The sequence below is a fragment of the Pagrus pagrus genome (genome assembly GCF_965226575.1).
Source record: "Pagrus pagrus genome assembly, chromosome: 19".
NCBI classification, from domain to species: domain Eukaryota; kingdom Metazoa; phylum Chordata; class Actinopteri; order Spariformes; family Sparidae; genus Pagrus; species Pagrus pagrus.
In genome coordinates, this window is record NC_140203.1 from 25524056 (window position 1) to 25548935 (window position 24880).

Sequence of the window (24880 nt, forward strand, 5' to 3'; positions counted from 1 at the left end):
TGCACCCTCATCCTTGCACTCTGCGCAGACATCATTGTATCCCAGAACAAGGAAATCATATTGTTAGTCACATCATACAATCTTACTATATTATACATTTGCAATCAACTGATGTGGTTCTCAACTCTATTTTTTTCCTTTTAAGCCGGAGATTTGATTTAGTGTTGCTTGAAAAGCTTGACAAATGAAACCACATATGAAAGCTTGGCCTGTCAACCAAAGTATCCTTCTTTTAACCACTGAGGTGTTAACATGTCATGAGTAGCAAAGAGCAGCCACACTGAAAAGCTGAAAAACAGGTTTTCAGTTAACAACCCTGCGTCAGTGTAGAGAGGCCTGCATCACCAACCACAGGAAACCTCCCCTCACACTGGAGAAAACCAGGCTGACAACCTGAATGTGTTCTACTGCAGGTGTTTAGCCCACATTCACACAAAGTTAATAATTTAAGAGGTATTTCTGTTTCAGCTAATTGAAAATTGCTAGTCAGCACTGTATAAGACAATGATCAAGCCCACAGTCCACAGTGCCGATGGTTGCCATCCAGGGATGCAGATTTGAACTCATCCAACACCAGCCCGATTCACCAGATTCTGGCACCCTCAGACTACTACTTCTTCCCCAGATAAAGAAGATGAAGAAGTTCAGTGGTTTCCATTTTGACAGTGACGTTATCGCTGCTGTGGACCACCAAAATGCCAACTTTAACAAAGAAGGTATCTGTATGCTCTATGACTGCTGGCTTAAGTGTGTAATTGTAGGAGGGGACTATGTTGAACAATAATGTGCTGAGTTTTCTGAAATTGGCTCTTTCTACCTTAGGCCATGAACTTATCAATAACAGTTCCTGCCCTCCATTTAGGACTTCTACATGTCCAGAGTCAGGAAACATCACTGAAGAACCATCACAACCTAGACACATCCTCTCCAACTTCTCCCCTTTGGTAGGTGCTACAGAACACTGTGCCAACACAAGCAGACACAATAAGTTTCCTTCCACGAGCCATCACTCTAATGAACAGTTCATACAGCGTCAACAACCTGTTGCACTAACACATCCACTTACGTCAACCACAGTATTTTCAGTTTAAAATCCACCATTTTTAAATGTACTTGTGCTGTCAGTCCATATACAGTATGTCCTGCTTGATGTACATAATTGTGTTATCTTATGTTAAACATCACCAATCATTGATTCAAGAGCAGTTCTTTCTACATGATACATGCCAGGCTCTGTCGTATTTTAGTGAAAGAGTGAAAAATGCATTAATTAATTTTAGATGAGATTAGATCAGCTAATGTATGAAGCGTCAAATTGTCCTGCAGAGGATCAATAAAGATTCATCTTATCTTATGGATTTATGTCAAATAAGTTAACACAGAAAAAAACCCTCACATGATCAATAATCAGTCAACGCAATTGTATTGAACACTGAACTTTATTTTTTTCTACATCGACACAACATTGAGACAGACCCAACAATATGTTTCAAATATAAAAATAGCCTTTGGTTTAAGTGTGTGCCTATCAATCTATCAATTCAAAAGAGCCAACTGTCAATGGAATTCCTGAAAGACTTAAATCAGATTGACTGTGGCTGGTTGTGTGCAAGACACTGTATCAGGAGAGGACGTTAAGGCTATATTTGACTTTAGTTGAGGCACATGACCCTCACCGAGTATCACAGGAACCAACTTCACATCCAACACATGTTCATTTTTCTCTTATCCATGCAAACTGTGGCATGGATGAGGGGCCTACAGTTCAGCACTCTTTCTTAAAGGTATACTATGCAGGATTTGTCGGTTACTGTTTGAAAAGAAACCATTCCAAGTTCCCCCCTTCTCAGTGCTGTAAATGCAAGTTATGATCAGTGTTTAGCCTTCTGTCATTTGGTCCATATTAAAACTGCAGTCCATCCCCCATGAGGAGCTAAGATGGCTGCTTCATCAGCTGACAGTATCCTTGTATCCTGGTGAGGCAGTCCTTTACTGTCTTCACAATCAGTTTGAGAATAAAGTGCTTGGACTTGTGGTCATTCACACATGTGACATCAGCTCTAAAAGAACATCTCAGAGCAGTGCTTTAAAGTGCAATGAGACCAGAAGATGAGCAGAGTCCGTCCCCTGATGAGAGCCTGTCTTGGAATCGGCTCTGTGCTCAGACTATTGACTCTTTGGACAGCTGCTTCCCTCGCTTTCCCCCGTGTAAGGAGTGGAGCGCTAATGCTTCACTGTGGGACCTGGGAAGGAGGAGGACAACTCTCTGATTGGACTGTCGCCACTCATTGTACAGTCGACAGTGATATCTGAGAGACACCTGGTGAAGACAAAGTGAACATTAGAATTTAATCACACAATTTTCTGTAGGTCCCAGTAATATTTGTTCTTATAGTGTACTGAAGTGGCATATTAAATGACATGGTTGCGCTTTGATTAGGATTTTTGATTTGAAAGAGGAAGTATTTAAATTGTGATTACTACTACTTTATCTGTTCCTATCTGTTAACTTTACTCATTCTAAAGTTTAACATCAAAATAATACAGTTCAAGTAGCCCATGTTTATCAGAGTTTTCCAAAACACATTCCTGAAAATTCACAATAAAAGCCATGTTAAGAAATGAAGGTATTCTGTCCACTGAAACACTAGAGGGCTTTTAATCTGAAATGGATAGAGGAAGAGTTGTATCAACAGCGTAATGCAGTAACTTTAACAGGGCAACCAGGAGCAGCGATTCCAAAGGAGGGTTGGTGCTGCAGGCAACAAAAACAGTGTGTAATGCTAATGAGCTGCAGCAGAACCTGCACCAACTTGTTCCTGATGAGAAAGTTCTCTTGTGGACGACAGTCTGAGTATTTTGCACTGTGTGCACAACTTTCAACTCTAGTACAACATAACATGACATAAGCACGGCAGCACCAATGGAGCTGATCTAATCAGTCCCTCCTGGATTTAGCGGTGTTGCGATTGCACCTACTCACGCAAAGTCAACCCATCACCTTGAATTCTTTGAGACCTTGCCATTTTGTTCAATCACTGCAACTTTCCCTCAAATTTGACCAATCGCCGTAGTCCTGCTATTCTCATCAATCATAGCAGTTCTCTTTGCTCACGTCACTGACTTAGGCGAACTCGTGTCCTTGTTTCCAGATTTGGAGATGCAGACATGCTCAGCGTCTCACATTTACCTACAAAACTCCCTGCTAACGACTGTGAAAACAATTCCATGATGTTCTGTGTGAAAGTGGAGATAAACTGTGTTGCACGGTGTGCAACATCGTTGTGGAACACAAGAAAGTCGACGCTTGACAAACACTGAAACGCGTGGACAACAGGGAAGACAAATCACTGTGAGAGAGGCAGCTTCATCCAAAGCTGTACTGAAAGAATAGAGGTGAGTTAGCTAAAATGTTCATGTTTAGTAAAAACATTTGTGAAACATAAATCACAGCAAGAGTGATAGAAGCATGTTTGCTTGACAAACTGTGTGTGTGAGTAAAAAAAAAAAAAAAAATCACACCAATTGATAGCCCCATTCACACTGCCCTCTCAAGGTAGGAATCATGAGCCAATACTTCGCCTCACCGGAGATATACGTGGGAAAGTGTCATCCTGTCCGTCCTACTGACTGTTTGTCGCAGTTGATCGCACTGATTATGTGACATGATTTAGAGCAAAAAACTTTAACTCACTATGTCTTTGTCTCCTTCCACTATTGTGTTGTTGTAGCTACTGTCTCTGACTCCTGTATTAAAAAAAAATCACTGTAATGGTCAGCTACCGACCGAGACGTCAGTGGACTTTCCCCCAGAAAACAGCATCCCTCCCCAAGAGTGAGAGTCAGACAGTGTCCGCTGTTTACTGAAGGTGATTATGTAATTATGTAATTTAGAGCAAAACACATAACTTTGTCACTTTCCAGGATGTATGGTGGGTCAGGATCTCAACCACGACACATTATTACAGCATCCATATGATTATAAACAGTCAGCGGTTTAGATTAACAGGTGGACGCCGGGGAAACACTTTGAAAAAAAAAACCAATTGCTTTATGAATTGATACACTGGTGCAGCTTAACGCCGGAGCTGTGTTCTATAGTTGTTGCCAATGGAAGGGCCAAAATGCCTCACAAGCGCTCCCTAAAGAGCAGCCACTGTGGGTAGTTTAACCTAGACGTATGAAATTTGGTGCATCACACCTAGACGGACAAGAAAGTCTATTGGTGCCATGACCTAGGTTGACCAAATCCAGGTTGACCAAATCCACCTCGAATTGTGAAAATGTTAACGTGCAGCAGTTACCTGTCTGTGTCAGTTTGTTTACTTTAGATTAAGGAAGGAAGAGTAAGAGGATTAAGATATTTTCAGTAGAAGTGGCCCTCAAATAATGATGATAACTCCATGATGACGTACTCCCCCATGTGGTCGGTGTAGGCTGTGCAGCCATCGGCAACTATTCAGCCAATAACAGTAGTCTGTAAAAGCGTCGCTGATTAATTGGCCAAACTGATTAATCGGTTGAGTACAGTTGTGTTATGTTGTTTCTGTAATGTAGTGTCTATGTTCATTGTTCTGTGGGGCGTGTCTGGAGATTCAGATCACAATGGATGATGTAAAACTATCTTTATGAACCTCTGACATTATAAAAATGGGTCAAACTATACCTGGAAGTAAAGCTAATAAAAAGTGGATAACATCACACATCATAATACTAACCAGGGTCCAGAAGAGGTAAATGGTGAAAAGGGCAACAGTAAGTGAGATAAGCCCCACGGCCTCCAGCCGGCTGGCGAAGTGAAGGTGATCTATGGCACCACGAAGGCAGAGCCAGCCAGAGATGGTGGCCAGAGGGGTGATGAGCAGGAAACACACCATGTCACCAAACAGGGTGCGCTTCTCCTGACGAAGACTTGGGTTCTGCATCCACTACACCACCAAAAAGAATTACAGCACAGTCAGGTAGTAAATCAAATGTGATGCTGAACTGAATCTGTGCCATACTGTAGCTTTCCTGACTATCCTGTACCTCAAGCAGTGACCTGGACTTCCTCTGCACAGTGAACTGGTAGTGGCAGAGCTCACAGAAGCTGGTTCCTGAGGCAGACAGCCAGTGCTCCAGACAGCTGCGGTGGATGGTGGCCAGGGTCCCGGAACATTCACAGGGGGACAGCAGTTCCTCCTGGGCTCCGCTGTCATGACAGATACGACACATGGGGTTCTCTGGCACGGCACTGAAGAGAAGAAAGAGGGAAGACACTTTGACTTTCACTCAATACGTATTTGATTGATTGGTTTGTGTCAGAGAATGTAAAACAAAATTAAATTATGTTAAACAACATAAACTGCAGGAGCAGGATGTACAAGTTGCTGGAAGCGCTCAGAACGTATGTTCTTCTACGGACAGCATTTTTATTCTTCCGTCTGTTTTTTCAGTTCGCTACTCCTTCCACATTTTTCAATGTATTCACCCCATTCAAACATCAACATATTCATCTCAATTGAGATCGGTGCACTATTACTTTTCTCATTGATATAATTCATAATTGTAGAGATATTCACCATTTTCCGGCCATTTTCCCAATTCACGCAGATGGACAGAATGTTCAGAAATCCCACATTTTGACACTTTTTCAAGCTTTTTCATAAACTTAAAAACTCATTCACGCTTCCAGCTAGAAACTCTACTCAAGTTTTATTGCTATTATTACAAGCTATTATTCATCTTTTCAAAATATTCAACTTTCTTTGAGGCTCAGTCATACCTTAGTTATAATGGAAGACAATTAGAAATCACTTCAAACCCACTCATTTTCAAACTCTTCCCAGTCCTTCAAACTTTGAAACGCTCACAAAGATTAGGATGTTCTCATATGAATTCAGCTTATTCATATTATTCATACTCTTAGCACAGCCACAGTTCTAAGATTCATAATTTTTCAGCCAGTTTCAGATTTCTACACTGGTTTGTATAGGGCAGAATGGTGGAGGACTCAAGTGACTCAAACCTTGTCTTCAACTTGTTCTCATTCCCACAGTGTTCACTCCACCTACATAATTTAAACATCAGCCTGTAGGAAGACTTGGTCACAACAATGTGCCTCTGGCAGCAATCGGACCAAAAGTTTTTGCTTAGTGGGGTTTTAAGTGACAGGAGCGCTGACCAACAGTCCCATAAAAACTGAGTGGAAAAATATCTGGAGACAGACAAACACATCTACTTTTTTTAATCGCCCCACAAGCTACAATTTCAACAATTAACACACAAAAATGTCATAGTGCATAGTTCAGTCGACTCTCATAGTTTCTACCATATCATCACTTAAGTGAGCGTAGTTACTCTTTTTGAGGGAGAAGCATGACAATGTGAGGTGAGCCTCAGCTGAAATCACTATAAAATCAACTCTGACCATTACCACTACCATCACCATGGCAACTGATAAAAAGTGGGCCAAGACAGAGACAGATGTGCCAATGAGTGTGGTTTAAAACACACAGTGCACACACACACACAGACACACAAATACACACACACATGAAGTCAAATATGACCACATACACACTGACACAGAGACATAGTATATTTTCCAACATTTTAATTGTATTCAACTTTGATATTTTCGTTCAGTCTTCAAGCAGCAAACTCCATTTGAATATTTAAATGTTTCCCTTTTTTGATACATTATGAAATTGAGTCAACATTTCAGTCCCATTCAGAGTATTTGACTCATTCTCACTGTAACATTTCTTCATACTCCATCAGCTGCTTCTCGACACAAATTCAAGCCAGCATTGCAGTTTGGCTCACAGCTTTTAGTATATTATGAATGCTTCATCCCACTTTTAGGTCGTTCATACTGTTCACATGCGACTTCAAATAAATTAAAGCCACCGATTCAGTTTGCCGTAACCTTTGCGTCGAGACGCGAACGGCAAGGACTGTGATTGGTCCGCTCAGAACGTCATTTCCGGCAGTTGCTTTTCCGGTCAACAGTATAACAACACCGGTCGGCGGTGAATTGCAGAACAACGCGTTCCCTCGACGCAGAACTTCGAATGCTCAATGACGGCGTAGGGTCGACGACGTAGCTACGCCGTCGCCGCGACGCAGAAGCATAAACTAGGCTTAAGTCACATACCTACACCAAAGACCTACACCAGGGTCATGGTCTCACATAGACCACCTTGCTGAAGAGATTGCTCCTTTAATCGATTATGACATTGGCCTGCTCATAGGTTACAATTGTTCTCAAGCCCTGCTGCCCAGAGGGCAAGGATGATGAGCCATTTGCAGTAAGAACACACCTTAAATCCCTGTGTCGACTATGGTGATGCAATTGGAAGCAGTCATACGATTGTTGTGAGACAAATGACACCGCATTTTCAGTCGCCAGCTAATCTAACAAGTGAAGTTCAATACATATGCCGCCCACAAGTCAAGGAATTAGTCACCCCTACAGATGTGTTAAATGTGCTCGGTCAGAGGGGAGGGGAGCTACACATATATTCCTGGTATTCAAAGACTTTACAGCCGGCAATGTGCATTTGGCATCAGCTTTTCAACAGCCAGCATTCACAACCTCCTCTTTCTTCAGAACTTGCCTTTTCTAGTTTTCTATATTACTGCACAAGGGCTACTTTTCGTCTATTAATACAAGCAGTCAGATAAATCTAAAATCTCTTTTCATCTAGAAAGTCCTTTGTAAATAAGACTACAACAGTCTATAATAGCAAGACTACATCTTTTCAAGACCAGTATCTGTGTTACCCACCTCAGTGTCAGCACTCAACAGTTTTTCAGTGACCTTTCTATTGAACAATTTCTTCCAGGACTATTTCACTGAAATAAACACACTGTGACAGAAGTATTGTCCTCAACCCCGTTACTTGCGTATTATGAAAAATTAGAAAGTGTTTTAAACAGAATTGAAATACATCCATGGCCTACCTCTGTTTGGCGTACACTTCCAACCCTGGAGAGATCAGCCGGCCATCCAGCTTGGTCGACACCTGACTGTAACACTGATGCTGCTCACTGGTTGACACACTGCAATCCTCCATGGTTTTACCCGGGAGAGGTGGCTCATCGGAGAACCCACATATGGGCTCTGAGTCCAGCTCGGGTTGGCAGCTCACATGGGCCGATCGACACTGGTTTGGCAAAACTTCTGGCAACAACGTGCAGCGATTGGACATCATGACACCAGACGGTGGACACAGACATTTCCCATCTGCAAGAATCAAGAGAGAGGTGATTCAGATAGCTGCGAAATACTCCACTACATTCACCAGGGGGCGCACTGCCGACTGTTAGAGCCAGCCCTTCCTGTCATAACGGCAGCGGGCTGGTTGTGCAGCAAGGCATGAGGCTCTCCAACAGCCGGGGAATGTAACGTTATACTGATTAGTCAACAGCCAGTAACGGTTCAAAATCAAGTCTGAGAGTTTTGTCTATATTTACAGCAATGTCAGCTATGTCTTAACAATACACACTGACTAACTTCACGTTATGGTTTCTGCTAAAGAACGAATGTTTCAGAAATGTACTAGATTTAACAAGCTAACTGACGCTGAGGGTAAACAACACTGTCTCAATGCTGGTCAATGTGTGTGTAACGTTAAAGAGAGGCACACCAGCATGGTGAAACAACTAACGCTCCTATACTGTCAACAGAATTCAACAAGCAGTTATGTCGGCCAACACCGGAACAGCGGGTTGGTGTTTAGCACAAATGGCGAGGCATGCTGAACGTGTTCATGTCCAAACAGGGGAACATTGTTTTGATGACAACACATGGGGAAGTTAACCCTACAGCAGGCCTAGCTAACGAGCCACACCTTTTCTCTGTTTCTTTCAAATGTCTTACTTACTTTTAGTCGATGTCCTAAATTCACAGTGGTACCTGCTTGAAAGACAAATTAGGATTCAAAGTAGTAATTTCTCCAACACCCCATGTATGTTTTCAACTGCGCTGTCAAGTCAGGCTGAACTTCCGCTTTGAGCTGGGAGGCGTTGTTTGGTTCAGCTGCCTGCTGCTGACACATTTCCGCCCTGTTTTTACTTTACGGGCAGACTCCTCCCCTCCCCCTCTCTCCTCCCCCTCCCCTCCTCTCTCTCCTCCCTCTCCCCTCCTCTCTCTCCTCCCTCTCCTCCCCCCGCCCCCTCCTCGGCCAGTGTTTGTGACTTCCTGCCTGATCCTCCTCATCTCGTCCACAGAGGCGCAGTTCCTCTCCAACCAACCTTATGACGTGGCATTGCATGACGTCATCAAAACGGGTCGGTGTTTTCTTCCTGAGTAGTGAGCTACACTGAAGCTAGTCACCTAGCAGGTCAGTAGTCAAACTATTTGTTCTGTCATCCTAAAAGGATATATTCAATTCACCGACGCTTATTTCCCGGAAACTTAGATACAAACATGCGTTGCACTTTTTCCATAGTCACATTTGTCTTTTGCCAGAGCTGGGTGTATTTGTACACGTGTACAGCTGAGCTGTGGACTGTAGCTTTCTGTTAGAAGCTCACACTGAATTATATCCAAACGCCAACATCATCTGCTGTTGCGTCGCTTTTAAACAAGGGAGCATACATCTGGTACACGTTGTAACAGCTGTGATGTGTTGTCTATTATTGTTCTACGACTGAACAAAATATTTCAAAGGGAGTCTGCTTAGCAGATTGTAAACGGGAGTTAAGATGACAGTTATCGATTGTGTCTGAGTATGTATTGTTGCATTTTATATGCTTCGTGAAAAGCAAAAGGTAAACAACAAAGGCATGGCTATCTGTATCTACAGTGTCTTATGTTATTAAGAACGGGGCAGCTCATATAAGTTTTCCTTCTTGTGCTTTGTTCATGAAGTGTGTATAAGTATAGTGGATCAAAATCTGCACTTGTATTGTACAATCTTGTACAGTTATTTTTGGAAATTAGAAATGAGAAAAGTAAAGTAAAATGAAATGATGTCTGTGATCTAAGTGCACAATGGTGCACAATAATTCCCCCTAATTTATTGGTAAAGTGTTCTTGAATCAGAATTACCAGCGTTCCAATTTAACCATCAAGTCTATTTGGGACCTGTATATATTTTCAAATATCCTATATGTTAAGTAGCTTGGACAATAACTTATATCTTTATCATGGTATGAGACTATAGATGGTCTTAGATTTTGGATATCATTATATCCTGATATGTAATAAGTGTTGTCTTTTCCTAGTTTTAACATTACAGTAAAGTGATTTTTCTGAACTCACTACTGTTCTGCTTAGTCCAATACTTGTCTTTGCCTACTTCTCCATTATATCCCCATTACTGATGATTATTGATCAGATGTCATTGTGTTAGTGTTTCCCCAAAGTACCAAAATTCATCCCTACAATATTGTTGCAATATTGTTATCTAAGAAGGGCCTCTTTGGTCAAAAATATTGTTATTGACATGTGATTTTGTCGCCCATTCCTAACATTTATGAAATGCTTTTGAGAAAATTTCAAGATATCAATGTATATACAGTCACAGTCAAAACTTTACATACACTTGTAAAAACATGTTTATCATGGCAGTCCTCAGTTCCAGTGATTTCTACAGCTCTCAGTTTTCTGTGATGAGGAACACAAACTACTTTGTCACAAAAAACATTCATGAAGTTTGGTTCAATAATTAATTTATTATAGGTCTTCTGAAAATGAGACCAAATCTAATCCATCAAAAGTATACATACAGTAATTCTAATATTTGGTAAAATGTTTATTGGACATTTTCACCTCAATTAGGTTTCGATAGCCATCCACAAGCTTCTGGTCGTCCTCTTGCTGAATTTGTAACCACTCCTCTTGATGGAATCGGTGAAGTTCAACTACATTTGTTGGTATTCCAAAACCTCAATTCTAGCCTGATTTAGCCATTTCTTGTTTCTGTGTTCTGTGTTTGGGATCTTTGTCCTGTTGGAACACCCAGCTGCACCCAAGAGCCAATCTTCTGCTGATGATTTTAGGTTTTCCTGAAGAATTTGGAGCTAATCCTCTTTCTTCATTATTCCATTTACTTTCTTTAGAGCAGCAGATACCAGTGCTCTGTTTTTCCCAGATTGTGTGAAATCTATATACCTCACAGCATTGAACTATTACAGTCAGTCATTTTTATGTATGTCAACAATAAGTCACTAATGACTGAGTTAATGGCAGGATGTGACCGAATTCATGTAACTGATTTCATATTTAAATTTGACATGGAAGCAACCAAATTTAATGTAAATAAGTCTATGATCAATATCTGAATAGCTTCACCATAGTGTATATGTGCAGGCATTAGAATTGAACTGCTAAACAACAAGTTGAATATGTCCTGATTCATCTTATGCAGCTATACTCTGGGCTGAACTGAAGGTATAAGGCTGAGAAGATGATGGAAGAGAGTGGAATTGAGACTACACCTCCTGCCAGCCCTACACCTCCTCTGACTGTTGCTGCTGCAGTCAGCTCCACACCAATGACCATAGGTAAGACAGCCATAGGTACTTAGAAAAGATACAGAAGTATCCACTGCCATACCAGCAGACCCCCAGGCTGTGAGACTCCTGAACTCATCCTCAACTGTCCAAATGGATGAAGCAGGAATCAAGGCATAAGTCGTACTTCTTATTTGCTTCAGTGTTGATATCTACCAGATGCTTGTTGTCATAATTGTTGAGCAGGCAAATAAGTGCAAAGGTTATATGCTTCATGCCTTACTCATGTGTGTCTGAAGTGATCTGGAGATGAAGCATCAGCCACGACAAAAAAATACAACCTTAAAAGTTATCAGAAGGCGTCCTCTCCTCTCCCTTGATCTGCTGTTATTGCAGGTGTGTTAATTGACCTAGATATGAAGTGTCCATAGTGCAAAATCATATAGACCTACCGTTAAAGGTAAGCAACAGCCCTCTCCACTCCTTCTCTCCTGTCTTTCCCTGTCCCCCTCCTCTCCTCCTGTAAAAAAATGTTTCAGCAGTGTAGGTGCGCCGCTACTAGGCGCATATAGGGGAAACACTGAGCTGTGAAATGTCCTGCTCAGTTAAAATGTATTTAAAGGTCCAGTCTGTGACATTTAGGGGCAGAAATGGAATTTGATATTTGTAATTTTCATTAGTGCAGAATCAGCTGAAACCAAAAAAAGGTTGTGTTTTGACTTAACATTAGAAGGAGCCTTTGTTATATATATAACAGAGGGAGCAGGTCCTCTTCCACAGAGTCCGCCATGTGTCTACTGTAGCCCAGAGTAGACAAAGCAAACGCTGGCTGTGTCTCAATTCAGGGGCTGCAGCCTTCAAGGACGCAGCCTTTGCGGCCCACGAAGGCCGGGTCCTTCGGAGAGACCTTGAAGGCCTCGTCCACCGTTGTTAAATGGGACGGTCTAGCCGTCGGAGTATTTCCTGGTTGGCCACCAGATGTTCCCGCCCTTACCCTTACATCACGATTATGAATGAAGAGATGCATTAAAGTCTAATTTGGTTCAATTCTATCAAACGTGTCGTTTTATTTGTGTGTGTACAAAAATTAACGACAAAATCTAAATTGAATTATCAACATTACAAAATAAACATTAACCCATTGGCAAATAACAACTATATTTACCATAGCATTACCAGCGTCACGTGTTTTAACTGAAAGGAGGTTTTATAGTCCCTTGAAGTTTAACATTTCTGGCGTTGGATATTCAATAACCGAGTATAAACCCATTACTTAAATTTGAATGTCATGTCTGCGCCGCTTGATGTCGCCATTTTCTCTTGCTTCCTCTTGCGTCCTCTTCTGTTTTGGGACTGAGCAGCGGTGCGCAAAGGATCTTGGGATATGGGAGGCCGCGAAGGATAGTTGCGGTGCGTCCTCCGAAGGGCAGGCTGCATTTGTGGGCTGCATTTGAAGGAGCCTTCGAATTGGGACAGCCTTCGCGCAGCGTTTTGACATAATTGGCCTTCAAATGCGCACTTCGAGGGCTGCAGCCCCTGAATTGAGACACAGCCACTGACTCTAGAGAGGGCCTTTCTCGTTTTTTGCGTTTTTAGCCACCACCATAGGTGAGGGTGAGATAAGGGGTGCTCAGTATGTTGCAAACTGCGACCACACTGCTGGATGCCACTGAACGCATTGGTCTTTTAAAGGGGTTCCTTTAAAAAAATGTGTATGTATGTCGCATGAATGTGTAGAAAATGACTATTGGCCAATATATCTTTATTAGATGGTCAAATATAAATGATTCAACATTCAAATACTGACAATTGGAATCTGTTTTAAACACCCAGTATTGGTTGAGCTGTATTGTTAAATAGTGTAAATTAAATGTAATTCTGTATATTGCTTTAAATTGTGAAAAAATGAATTTCATTGGCAACTTGGGTTACATTAGGCAAGTCTTTAAGTCTCTCTACAAGTTTATCATCATAGCTTACTGAATGTAGCAGAACTAGTGAATTAAAATGATAATGAATGGGCTGACACATGTGAAGCCTGACCTTTACTGAACGTTAAGTTCTTTACTCTAGAACGTGAGCATCTCTGAGGTGTGCTTTGTGTTACAGGTCTGTCCAGCCCTCAGTCCCTCCCAGGCACCAGCTCCGACTCCAATAATAAGCCATCAGTCTCCACCACCTTCCCCCCTGTTCCTTCCCTCCCTGCTTTCAGCAGCCCACTGGCCACCGCCTCCCAGTTTGCCCCTACCTCTACACTTGCCTCCCCCTTCACAAGCAACTCTTCCTTCCTTCCTCCCACCTCCCCTGCTGTGCCTCCTCTTATCCCCCTCATCAGACCACCTCCCGCCTCAGCTCCCGGGATTTTGGCCCCTCCCGTAGGCCCACCCATATCCAGCTTTTCCATGAGTGCAGGATATGACATCACACGGGGTCACGCTGGTCGAACACCACAGACACCACTGATGCCAACATTCTCCAGTCCTACGGCCATGCCAGGTGAGAGTGTTCTTCCTAAACACACTATTTCCATCGTAAACAAGTTTTTTAAAGCAAAATTACCCATGAAGCCTTCCTCAGAAGTACTCAGTAAATCCGACTTGTTATCCAAAGTTCCTACCAGAAATCCCTCAGGATGGACTGATGTACAGTCGTGGTCAAAAGTTACATACACTACAACATGTATATCTCACGTTGGCCCAGAAAAGTCAGCAGCTGTTATCAATCAGAACCAGTCAGAAGAAGTTAAGAGGCCACGCTACAAAGAACATTTGATTCATACAACTATCTATAATCACCAAAACTGATGGTTCCATTTTCAGAAGACCTATAATAAATTCATTACTGAACCAAACTTCATGAATGTTTTTGTGACAAAGTAGTTTGTGTTGCTCTCGTTCATCACAGAAAACTGAGAGCTGTAGAAATCACTGGAACTGAAGACTGCCATGATAAACATGTTCTTTACAAGTGGATGTAAACTTTTGACCATGACTGAAGGTTATTGTTGCAGATTGATTGATTTCTGTTGATTAACTTATCGATCAACTAGTCATTTTACCTTTACAATATAATCCGTAGGGGTGAAACTACACCAAATTGATGGTACATGATGGACTGCAGGTTTTGGATCAGTATACCTGTGGAACAATGACCCATGAAAAAAATGCTGAAGATACAAATAGTTTATGTATTTTGTAAAATGTGAACACTAACAGTGGATCTAAAGAGTACTCCAGTGATTTCATATCACACTTCCATAAAGTTTGTCATGTGGGTTTTCTTAGTTATTTAATAAAAAAAAATCACATCATATCTTCCAGGTGTAGTGTCAAACCCCATGGTTCAGCAGCCAGCCATGACAGGAGGATTAGATGCTGGGTCTCCCATCACTTTCCCAGAGGAGCAGGAAGATCCCAGAGTATCTGGAGACATCAGCACTGGTGGAGGCATCTGGGGCTTTTTCAAGGTAATACCGCTCTAATCAGATGTGATTGGACATATTAATGAACATCTCTCCATCTTCTCAACCATAAAACAGGCGTACACACTCACTCTGGACAACAGACCCACTAACTTTTGTCTTTAATGTGAATTTGTATAATCATCATTTACTCCTGCGTCTAATGACTCTCAGTAGTCACAGGTGTTTATCAGCTCCAGCTCCAATCAGCTGTAATGGATACACAACGCTCCAGTGGACATTTTCACCCTTAGCTCGTTGTCAGGTGCAATGAAATGACGTGTGTTGAATTGATGGCCGCTGGCTTGTTAACACTTTTCTATCCATCTCTGTTCAAGCAGAGCTCAAGCAGTCGGCACTGAATTTGAAAGACAGGCTGAAGTAAAATATATTAAAAAGTAACCACCGTTCCATACTTGGTAGTCTCCATGTCTGTACCCAGCCCTTGCATTGCATGTGCAACTCTCAAGAGAGATGAGACAGAAGACTTTTGAATGTAGTCTGATGAGGTATATGATCTGCTCCTTTCCGCTGTTCCCTGCTATCTGGTGCGTTTGTGGTGACGAACATGATGCACAAGAAACAGAAAGGTGAACTCCATGGATCTATCGGTGTAAAAACAAGCGTATACACACTCATTTTGGTATAAAATGGTAATAGTGACAAACGACTGGATATACTCCAGAATCTGCTAAACTTTCTATACTCCCACATCTCCAGACATGGCCCAGAATTCACAGAAAAGTGTGAACTTTGAACAAGAACTACACATTAAGCCAGAAATAAAATTGGCGGCCCACCCAAGTAAAGTCTATGTGTGGGAAACACTGAGAAAAGCGAGGACTCACACTGATACCATCACACCACCTCCTCCACCATAAAACAAAGATGAAATCTTAGGTTTACTCTTTACCCCGGGCTCTTTCCTTTTGACTCCTGACTCTTGAACAGGGGGCCCGATTGCCAGTGATGACTATTACACATGTGATTTGGACTGTGGCGTGAAGTAAAACCAAATAAAACAAAATCTGTCATTGTTTCCTTCTGTGTGTTGCGAGTAGTTTGGTAGTTGATATGTTTTCAGATTTATACACAAATCAATTTTTAAAATTGATCTTAGCCCTAACTATGACGTATTTTGAAAATCAAGGCCTGATCAGTATTCTGACAGTCATGTCCCATGTTTTGTCTGTGTGTCCTCAGGGAGTAGCAGGTAACCATGTAGTAAAGTCAGTCCTGGACAAAACCAAGCACTCTGTGGAGTCAATGATCACCACTCTGGATCCTGGCATGGCCCCATACATCAGTGAGTTCTCCTGCTCTCTCCTCATCACTTCATTACTCTTAAATGAAGAAAGCTGACTTCACATATCCTCACTAAATGTTGCTGTATTGTTGCTGTCCAGAGTCTGGTGGAGACATTGACATTGTGGTGACATCGGATAAGGAAGTAAATGTGGAGGCAGTCAGAGACGCCTTCCAGGAGGTTTTTGGGATGGCCATGGTCACTGGAGAGCCTGGTCAGTCTAACATCGCCCCACAGCCTGTGGGCTACGCAGCCGGTATCAAGGTCAGTTCACTGCTGCTTCTCCAACAGAACAGGGCAGAACCACTGTAGTAGATCTTTACATTTTTACAGGATCGTGTTTCATCATACTTTCCTTCATACTCATCACTTCTGACCAAAACCTTGGGAACTGCTTCAACATGTAATTTCCAAACTGGTTTCTGAAGTACACAGCTTTCCCATACAGTCAGAAAAGGCCAGGCAAGGTCTGAGAAGATAAAATAATGTATTGTCAAGACTTTGTGGATACGAGCCTTTAGAAATCTTTATCTCATTATTCTGTCGGTCTGTCCGAAAAAAAATAACACGAGGAAAAACATTTTGAGGAGACAGATGATAATGTTTTGAGAATGAAGTTGTCACTTTTTTCCTGTTTGTGAATTTTTCTTTTTGAGTTGCCACAAGGTCCATTCAAATAGTGTTATCATTTTCATAGGGATTAATATCCCTCTGTAAGTGCCATCTGGTAATACCAAGTAACGATAGATAATGCAAATAAGGACCAATAAAGAAAAAATAAAAAACAAAAAAATCATGATAGCCTTCCTGTCAGCTGCGCTTACAATCCAGAATAAGTATGTAACATGAGAGGAATCATTTTCTAATGGCAGTGCGCTCAAATACATGGTTTAAATGGAATGTTTGCCTGGGAAACTTTTTGCAAAACTTTCTGAACCTCCTGCCGGAAAGGAGTCAATATGGGGCAGGACCAGAATAAATGATAATGACTTGCCTCAGAGAATCCACACCGTCTCCAGCAGCTGGAAGATTTTTTATAACAACTCTTTGACATGGTGTCATAAAGAACAGAGCGAGATTTTTTTTTAACAAATCAGTTCTTAGTTCTGAACCTCCATGGCCTGAAAAATGACTGTTTATTCTCCTGGGAAAACAGTGTTACATAGACAAACTCTTCAACTTTGATCCGTCTGTCCGTGCTTGTCTTCAGGACAGAATTACTAAGACGTGCTATAACTTAGTTCTGAACCTTTGAGGACCTTTATAATGATAGGACATTTCTATTGCATTTATCTCCCTCCCTCTGTCCTCCGTGTGTGTGTGTGTGTGGTTGTGTCTGTGTGTGTCTGTGTGCACACGCAGGGGGCTCAGGAGCGCATTGACAGCCTGCGTCGAAGTGGTGTGATCCATGAGAAGCAGCCAGTTGTCTCTTTGGAAAACTTCATCGCTGAGCTCTTTCCTGACAAGTAAGACGTGTTTCTTTTTTTATTTCACACACACACACACACACACACACACACACACACACACACACACACACACACACACACACACACACACGTAAAGAAAAACGGTGACACACGCACATAACCTTGATGCAATAAAATGCTTTTTTCAATGTGAAATGAATGTCCTTGATCACATTTACATATTCCAGGAGGAGCCAACACCCGCCTGATTCAGATGTCATTCAAAAGTCAAATCAGAAAATACAGTTTGATCAACAGCTTCAGTTATACAGGTTATCTAAGAACATCTTTATAAAAAATAGAAAGGTACAATGTATTACATGAAAAGCCAAGGTTACACAATGTATCCAAAAAATGGTCCATGTAGATTTCAATAAAGTGAGGAGAGAGGTATCTATGAGCTATAGATGATAAACTCTATGCAAGTCAAATGAGTTTAAAATCAAAAATGAATATTTAGGCCATTAGTGACATGGGTATTCACAGAAAACAACCAAAAGTCTCCCTTTTCAACAGCACACTATTGAAGTCGTCCCCTCTCTGTGCCCTGTCATGCAGAGTGTCAGTATTTTCACATGAAACCATTTAGTGGTCTATTTTTGGATCTTTGCTGCTTGTGTGAATACCCTTGTCACTAATGGCCTAAATATTCTTTTTTGATATTTAACTCCTTGTATCAACTCTGCATAGAGTCAACCACCTATAGGACATGGATGCCTCAGCGTCTTCCTTCCATCTTCATCTTTAACTTAAAGATTGTCAGGGTAGGAGCACTTCCCGGACTCACATGGTTAGAGAGGCCCTTTGGATCGGGATACATGCTGGTATATTTCAGGCCACATTCTCCTCCCCTCCACTATCAGGTATGACTGTTTTCAAAGATTTCTGTCCCTATGTGAAACAACAACAGCAACCTACATGCTACAGGTGGTAACATAGTAACAATAACCTGGTCGCTAATGGTACGAATGTAAATAAGCTAGCAGCTGTTACCTTTTCTTTTTTAGGGATTCAGCCATTTTTGGCTAGGGCCACCCTCCCCACGTGCAAACCAAGTTTCAAGCAAGAGCAATTTTGCTTGAGCATTTTTCTTATATATTTCTCATATGTTTATTTCAAATATGTTGTCTGCAGGTGGTTTGACATTGGATGTTTGATCCTGGAGGACCCTTGTCATAACATCCGCATCGAGGTCTTCACTCAGGCAACTCCTCTAACTCTAGAGCTCATCCAACAGGTACAAGTGAAAACACACAAGTGACACCTTCACATGTACCACAGAGGGCCACTGTTTGGAAAAACGGATTTAGTTTAAAGTTTAAGTTAAAATATTTCAAGGAACAATTTGTAATGTTATGAGAATTAAGTCTTATTTTTTTACCAGTAACAGTCCTAACATTTTTCAAGAACAAATTGGCTTCAGAAATCCCCTCCAACCCGACACCTTTACAATGTTGGAATAGTGTAGCAGTTTTTCTGTAACTCTCGGAGTGAGGTGGGTGTGATTGTGACACTGTTGTTTCAGTGACTGATCAGCTGTGTGGCAGTGAGAATGAAAGTGGGCTTTGAACTTCCTTCAAGCTCTCTTTTTCATTCTTGCTACAACTGTTTCTATTTTCACCTGAATAGCCGAGTGAAACATGCTGTATGCCTGTCACACCAAGGTGCACTTCCTATATAGAAGGTTAATGACATCCCCACTGCCCTCTGTATGACAGCCAGCGTTTCACTCCACCTGCCAGTGTGGCTGTTCAGAACAACCTTTTTTCCACACAAATACACAGAAACAATCTAAACATAGTTGACACCCCTTTATCATGTTCAGGATGGTGGGGGGCTTGAACCTCCCAGTTCACTTTATTTGCATGCAGTTTGAGAGTAATAATAATGTATAGTGTGAATTTGCTTGGCACTGGCCCCTTGCATCCGTTAGTGGTATCACATCTTTTGCCTTTTCATGTTTCAACCACTGTGGTTTTAACTCGGTATATTGTCACTGGTGAGGAAAAATTAGCTTCAGGTTTTTTTTTTTTTTTACTCTTATCACTCACAGCAACTCATCAAACTGTTTTGCAACTATCCCCTCTGCAGGCTCAGTCTCTGACCCCTCCCGACTACAACCTGCGCTGGTCAGGTCTGATTGTTACCGTCGGTGAAGTCCTGGAGCGCAACTTGCCCAACATCAACAGAACAGACTGGCATCAGGCCATGACAGGCATGACCCAACGCCAGATGATCCAGAGTGCTGCCAAAGCTCTGGCTGGGATCTACAAACAGCAGCTGCCACCCAGGACTGCGTGAGGCTGAATGGTACCAGTTTCTGTCACAAACTGGGAGCAGTCGGAGACATGATGGAGGAAAAACTAGCTGATTGGACAGCGAGGCTCCTCATAGTTCTTAATCTGTCCTCCATGTGTGCGTGCGGGGCATAGCCAAATATTCTCGTAAGGATTTTACTGAAAAGCCATCAGATTTCAAGTCAATACTTTGTTGCCAACTCAGACTTCAAAGAAGACTTAACCATTAACTGATCATCTCGTCATTGTCCTTGAAAGATTATTACACATCACGTATTTTAATATGAACAATCATAACACATTTTGTGGTAATATTTCGTCTTCTGGTTATTTTTTATGAATGCTTACCATTATTCTAGACTGTTGCATGGACTGACTGTGTCCCAGTTGTATTCTATATACATAAGTTGGTTACAGATCCCAAATTTTGGAAAAACTACTAAAAGCTTACTGGCATGAATTAGTTTTTAAAAGAGACCCAATCCACAATGTAGTAGACCCAGACACACCCCAACAGAGAGAGAACCTGAAACCTGACAGACACATGTGTCTGACCCAGTTAGACCATAGATAATGTGGACCTGGGCCGGATCATGGATACTAGAAAGTGATTGGACCGGTGAAGTACTTCACTGTATAATGTAACACTGTAACTCCTACTTTGTACTTAAGTTGCCAGTGCACTAGTGTGGCGGTTAGTGTTCAAGACACTTTTTTTAATAATTGACATGATAGAAGGTATGAGCTGATATTCTAGCACTACAGCCAATTTCACATTTCAAAACCTTAAAAAGCTGGTAAAATGATATTTTTCATTACTTTATTTTTTATGATTTTTTTTGTGTATATTTTTATTTCTAAGATGTTGCTACAACCATCAACCCATTGTCCACATTTAAAAAAATGTCTTTCTAGCTGTAAATAACTCATGGCCGGATTAACGTATGAAGGGGCCCTGGAGCTAAAACGAGCGGCTGGCTCTGTTAACCCATCGTTGCTCACGGCATTCCTAGGATAATTGCTTATGCTAAATTTATGTAAGAATTTTTGGTGTAGTAAACTGTTGATTAAACACAAATTAAATGGGGATATGCATCATGTGGGTATAATAATGGCTTTAAAAGATTTTGACACAGGGCTCATCTTTTATAATGTGAGTAGATATTGTGCTTTAGTGCATATTCCCATAGTTTCATACAAACTTAGAGTTTTGCAAATTACCATAAATCATTTTCCGCACAGTGAACCTGCAGCCTTAGAGGGGGCCAAGGTGGTTGGGTGTCCTGAGACAGTTTACTGTAGAAGCTTTTTAAAGCACTGAATCTGTATGAAGCAGTTGTGCTGAAAATGGTTTGGTGTTTTGATGCAGTCAGAATTGTGATCTGTGACCGATTGCCTGTGTTCATTATCAAGGTGACACCACTGATTATTTGTGTGGCGTAACAAAGCCTCATTTGATATGATCATTGGATTTTTGCTGCATTGAAGCAAGGCTTCATCACTAGTTTCCTGTTGGTAACCCAGCCATGCCCTCAACCCCTCACTCTAAAGCCAAGCGAGTTTAGTCTGCAGCAGTCCATCTTCACATAGTTATGTGACTGCATTAAATTCATTTAGAGTCACCAGGCCTTCAATAGTGTGCAATGGGGGCACAGCTAGTTGGGTGTGATGGGTCAAATGATGTCATCACATTGTAGATATAATCTGTTGTGTAGTGTCACATTCATTGATTCTTTCTTGTTTTATTAGAAAGTATGTGCCCACCATCGCTGCCCAGCAAACATTGTGACGTATGACCATTGTTTGAACATCCAGTCAACATGTCCCACTATGTTTCGATGTCCTTTCTGGGAGTCTAAGCATGAACCATGCATTATGCCCTGAGAAATTAACGAAAATGTTGAAAAATTCCCTATCTCACAAAGTTAGAAAAATTCCAATTATATGAGAAATATTTTCTGATTGTAAAAGGTCTGACTGGAATGTTATTAGACATAAAAACAATGTCACATTCTTGACAGTTAGTGGCGTTAGTTAGTGGCGTTGGTCAGGGACCATTTTTGGCCAGGAACATGACGTCACCTTCCAACCAATGCTTGCTGGGTGTTGTGCTGTATGCATGCACTACACTGTAAGGTAAAAACACAGTTTGACCCATGACTAATTGCAGTAGGATGCCAATAGTAACCTGGGGCCTCATTTATAGAAACTCTGCAGAGAATTCTCACCAATTGTTTGCATCCCTTTAAAAAAATAGTCTGATTTATAGAAGTCCTGAGTATGCCTGCCAGTGCGCAATTTCCTTTTTATAAATCCTGAATCAACTTGGAATTGTCTGCATGTGGATCAGCTTCATATCCTGCCCCCTACATGCCCGCAATCCACCGGAAATGGTCAGTGCACCTCATGCATGTTCATGCATAAAAATGAGCGTAAACGGTTCTTTATGGTCATCATAGCAGCAACCAAGAGAAAAATATTTTTTTTGGACAGAAATCACGATGATTGTGGGTGAGATAAAAGTTAAAAAGCACATATTGTTAATTCTTCCATGCAGCATTATGTGTGAGTGTCGTCGCAGTATTTATATGTTAACAGCGATCGCACTAACTGCTTCACATCTTGCCAAATTGATCATGACAGTCGGTGGTATCCTCCACCCTGGGATATAATTTTACAATGGATGTTTGATGGGTGAACACTATTTACTTAGAGATCCCCTCCACATATTTTAAGACACATGTAAATGTTCTCCGATGTGTGTCTGATTTGGTTTTTGCAGAGAAAAATATAATCACCGCATTAAAATCCTTAAAATGGTATCTATTCCTTCTCCCTCCTTAAAAAAACAGAATATATGAATATGCAATTTTTTTCATTTCATGAGTTTAACTGGAGGAGACTCAAGATGTCTCCTCCCTCACTGTAAAGTCCATTCTCAGTGTATGTGTACTGGAGGCTTTCATTTTCCAAATCACACTTGTGAATGCTGAGTATTAGACTAGGATTGGCTTCCACACTATTTGTTATGTCACAAATCATGCTCATAGGTTCACTTTTTAAAATTGCATTTTCAATAAAAAAAGTAGCACTTTCAGCAATGAATCTGAAAACAGCCTTCCGGTACTCAGTACACTGACGCTAAATATCAGGAATGGCGAGCCAGACTTTCCTGAATCTGAGTATTTCAACAGCTGTGGTGCTCTCTACCACAGAGATGTAGATGAGAAACTTGGTTTATATATTTTACAAGTGAGATGTTCTTGAAGCACAAACACCACCGGTTTAAATAGTTATGATAAAGGATTTGTAAATAATGTGTCACATGAAGTAAAAGAAAGTAGAGCGGTCATCCACTAACCAGTAGTTCAGTGGTATGACCCTTGGACCCTGCAGTAAGATGTATTTTCAGCACAGTATTGCTTGCCGAGTTGTTTTTAATGGATCTCAACTTTTGCATGGGAAGGGGTGTTCACCCCCATTTTGGACCCATTTTGTGTATACCAACCCTTTATAAATGAGGTGCCAGGGGAAGTTTGGGTGATAAGAATATTCATCTGTGTACTCTGTCTTCTAAATGTGCCTTCTTACACAAATAAATCACTTTTTCATGCCTGTTTGTATCAGTGCTACGTTGTTTGTTCTGCATTAACTTTTTAATCAAGTCTCTACTTCCATAGGCCCATTCATTTCAAAATTCTCCAAAAAATAAACTTAATAATAAAAATAATAAACTGAATGACCGCAGATACTGTATCACCACCAGAAGTCATAGCACTTACCTCCTAAACACTTTTGGAATCATGTTTCTACCTGCACCTGTGTAGAATTGGTAGCGCTCTAAAAACTGATGAAAATAGAGTAATAACAAGAATGTGCAATTTGTGGAGAAATTGAAAGTGCGAATGAGGTAAGTTGTTGCTGATCGTACACTTCAGCACATGTAAAGGTAGCGAAGTTAAAACACAAACGGGGCACTCGAAGAAAAAAAATCACTGCCACAGCACAGTCTTGCTCATTAGTATGATCTTGTCCACTGGTGGTGTGATACAAAATATACAATAACAGAATCCACACAATAGGCTGAGATCCACAAATAAATGTCCATTGAAAATTACAGAGGCACAGCTATAAATTTGCAGATACAAATTATTCTGCATTAACTCGTGCATTATGTTTTACAACTTATGGAAATTAGCACAAATAAAGATTTTAATTATTTTAATAATTATGTGAGTGTACAATTTTTGCTTCAATTACAGTATATTATGTGTTATGTACATCATGTAACAATGCCAAAAACCCAAGGTACGTTATCACCATATAAAGTCCACGGCACAATATTCACCATGATATTTAAAACATTTTTTTTAAAAAGGACTTGAACAATGTCCTTTAATAATAAACGTGATGTGTACAGCATTATTATTGATATTTAATTTACTTTTGCTTTTTACTTGGGGTCCTTCTGCTTTCCTTCTATAGTATAAGAGAAAGTAGCTGGCCATGACCTGCATGTGTAAAAAGTAGCCACTGGACTATGTACAATTGCAAAACAATGAAGCCAACAGCCAGTAGCGATCCCTCCCTCCTTCCTCTGGTCGTTCAGCAAGACTACCAGGACACCCAGGGGGGTGTGATACGGGAGGACAGCCGAGAACAGGCACTCGGCCACAGGTCCCACCAATCTTCCTCCCTCTTGTTGTCCAGCAGACAACCAGGGCCACGAAAATCTCTGTCAGCGTCACTGACACTGACACTAACTGTATGTTCAGTAGTTGTCAGCCAGCAGTGTAGTGTATGCAGCAGAATTTGAGCGGTAGATTCGCTGCCTGTAAACACACCACCTGGCTTTCACAGCTGCAGTGTCTTTGGCCTCATTAGATGAAGCTGACAGGATGGG

At 41.3% G+C, this 24880-nt stretch overlaps 2 protein-coding genes across 3 annotated transcripts; one reads left to right on the forward strand and one right to left on the reverse strand.

The window, feature by feature from the left end:
- Positions 1 to 1420: 1420 nt before the first annotated feature.
- Positions 1421 to 9074, reverse strand: LOC311275129 (E3 ubiquitin-protein ligase MARCHF3-like). 2 transcript variants are annotated; one of them, XM_084383402.1, is made up of 5 exons: positions 8871 to 9074; positions 7948 to 8230; positions 5029 to 5233; positions 4719 to 4928; positions 1421 to 2243 (listed from the first exon to the last, which is right to left on the reverse strand). In XM_084383402.1, the coding sequence occupies exons 2-5, from the start codon at positions 8196 to 8198 to the stop codon at positions 2232 to 2234; spliced, it is 678 nt and encodes a 225-aa protein (XP_084239528.1). In that variant the 5' UTR covers positions 8199 to 8230; positions 8871 to 9074; the 3' UTR covers positions 1421 to 2231. The 2 variants fall into 2 exon arrangements, with proteins under 2 accessions (XP_084239528.1, XP_084239527.1); XM_084383401.1 differs by having other exon boundaries at positions 1421 to 2320.
- Positions 9075 to 9233: 159 nt separating this feature from the next.
- Positions 9234 to 23592, forward strand: prrc1 (proline-rich coiled-coil 1). The gene is made up of 9 exons (XM_084383400.1): positions 9234 to 9329; positions 11361 to 11496; positions 13555 to 13941; positions 14766 to 14911; positions 16109 to 16211; positions 16312 to 16475; positions 17574 to 17677; positions 18815 to 18917; positions 19772 to 23592. Exons 2-9 carry the CDS (start codon positions 11400 to 11402, stop codon positions 19979 to 19981), a joined length of 1314 nt encoding a protein of 437 aa, XP_084239526.1. The 5' UTR covers positions 9234 to 9329; positions 11361 to 11399; the 3' UTR covers positions 19982 to 23592.
- The last annotated feature ends 1288 nt before the right edge of the window (positions 23593 to 24880 follow it).

Bases quoted from the DNA above. Each gene is read 5' to 3' on its own strand.
- LOC311275129 (XM_084383401.1), bottom strand. From the start codon at position 8,198: ATGATGTCCAATCGCTGCACGTTGTTGCCAGAAGTTTTGCCAAACCAG. The intron at 4,929-5,028 runs GTACAGGATAGT...TTGGTGGTGTAG, and splicing joins AGTCCAGGTCACTGCTTGAG to TGGATGCAGAACCCAAGTCT. The intron at 2,321-4,718 runs GTTAGTATTATG...TGTCTTCACCAG, and splicing joins TTTACCTCTTCTGGACCCTG to GTGTCTCTCAGATATCACTG.
- prrc1 (XM_084383400.1), top strand. From the start codon at position 11,400: ATGATGGAAGAGAGTGGAATTGAGACTACACCTCCTGCCAGCCCTACA. The intron at 17,678-18,814 runs GTAAGACGTGTT...TGTTGTCTGCAG, and splicing joins GCTGAGCTCTTTCCTGACAA to GTGGTTTGACATTGGATGTT. The intron at 18,918-19,771 runs GTACAAGTGAAA...TCCCCTCTGCAG, and splicing joins CTCTAGAGCTCATCCAACAG to GCTCAGTCTCTGACCCCTCC.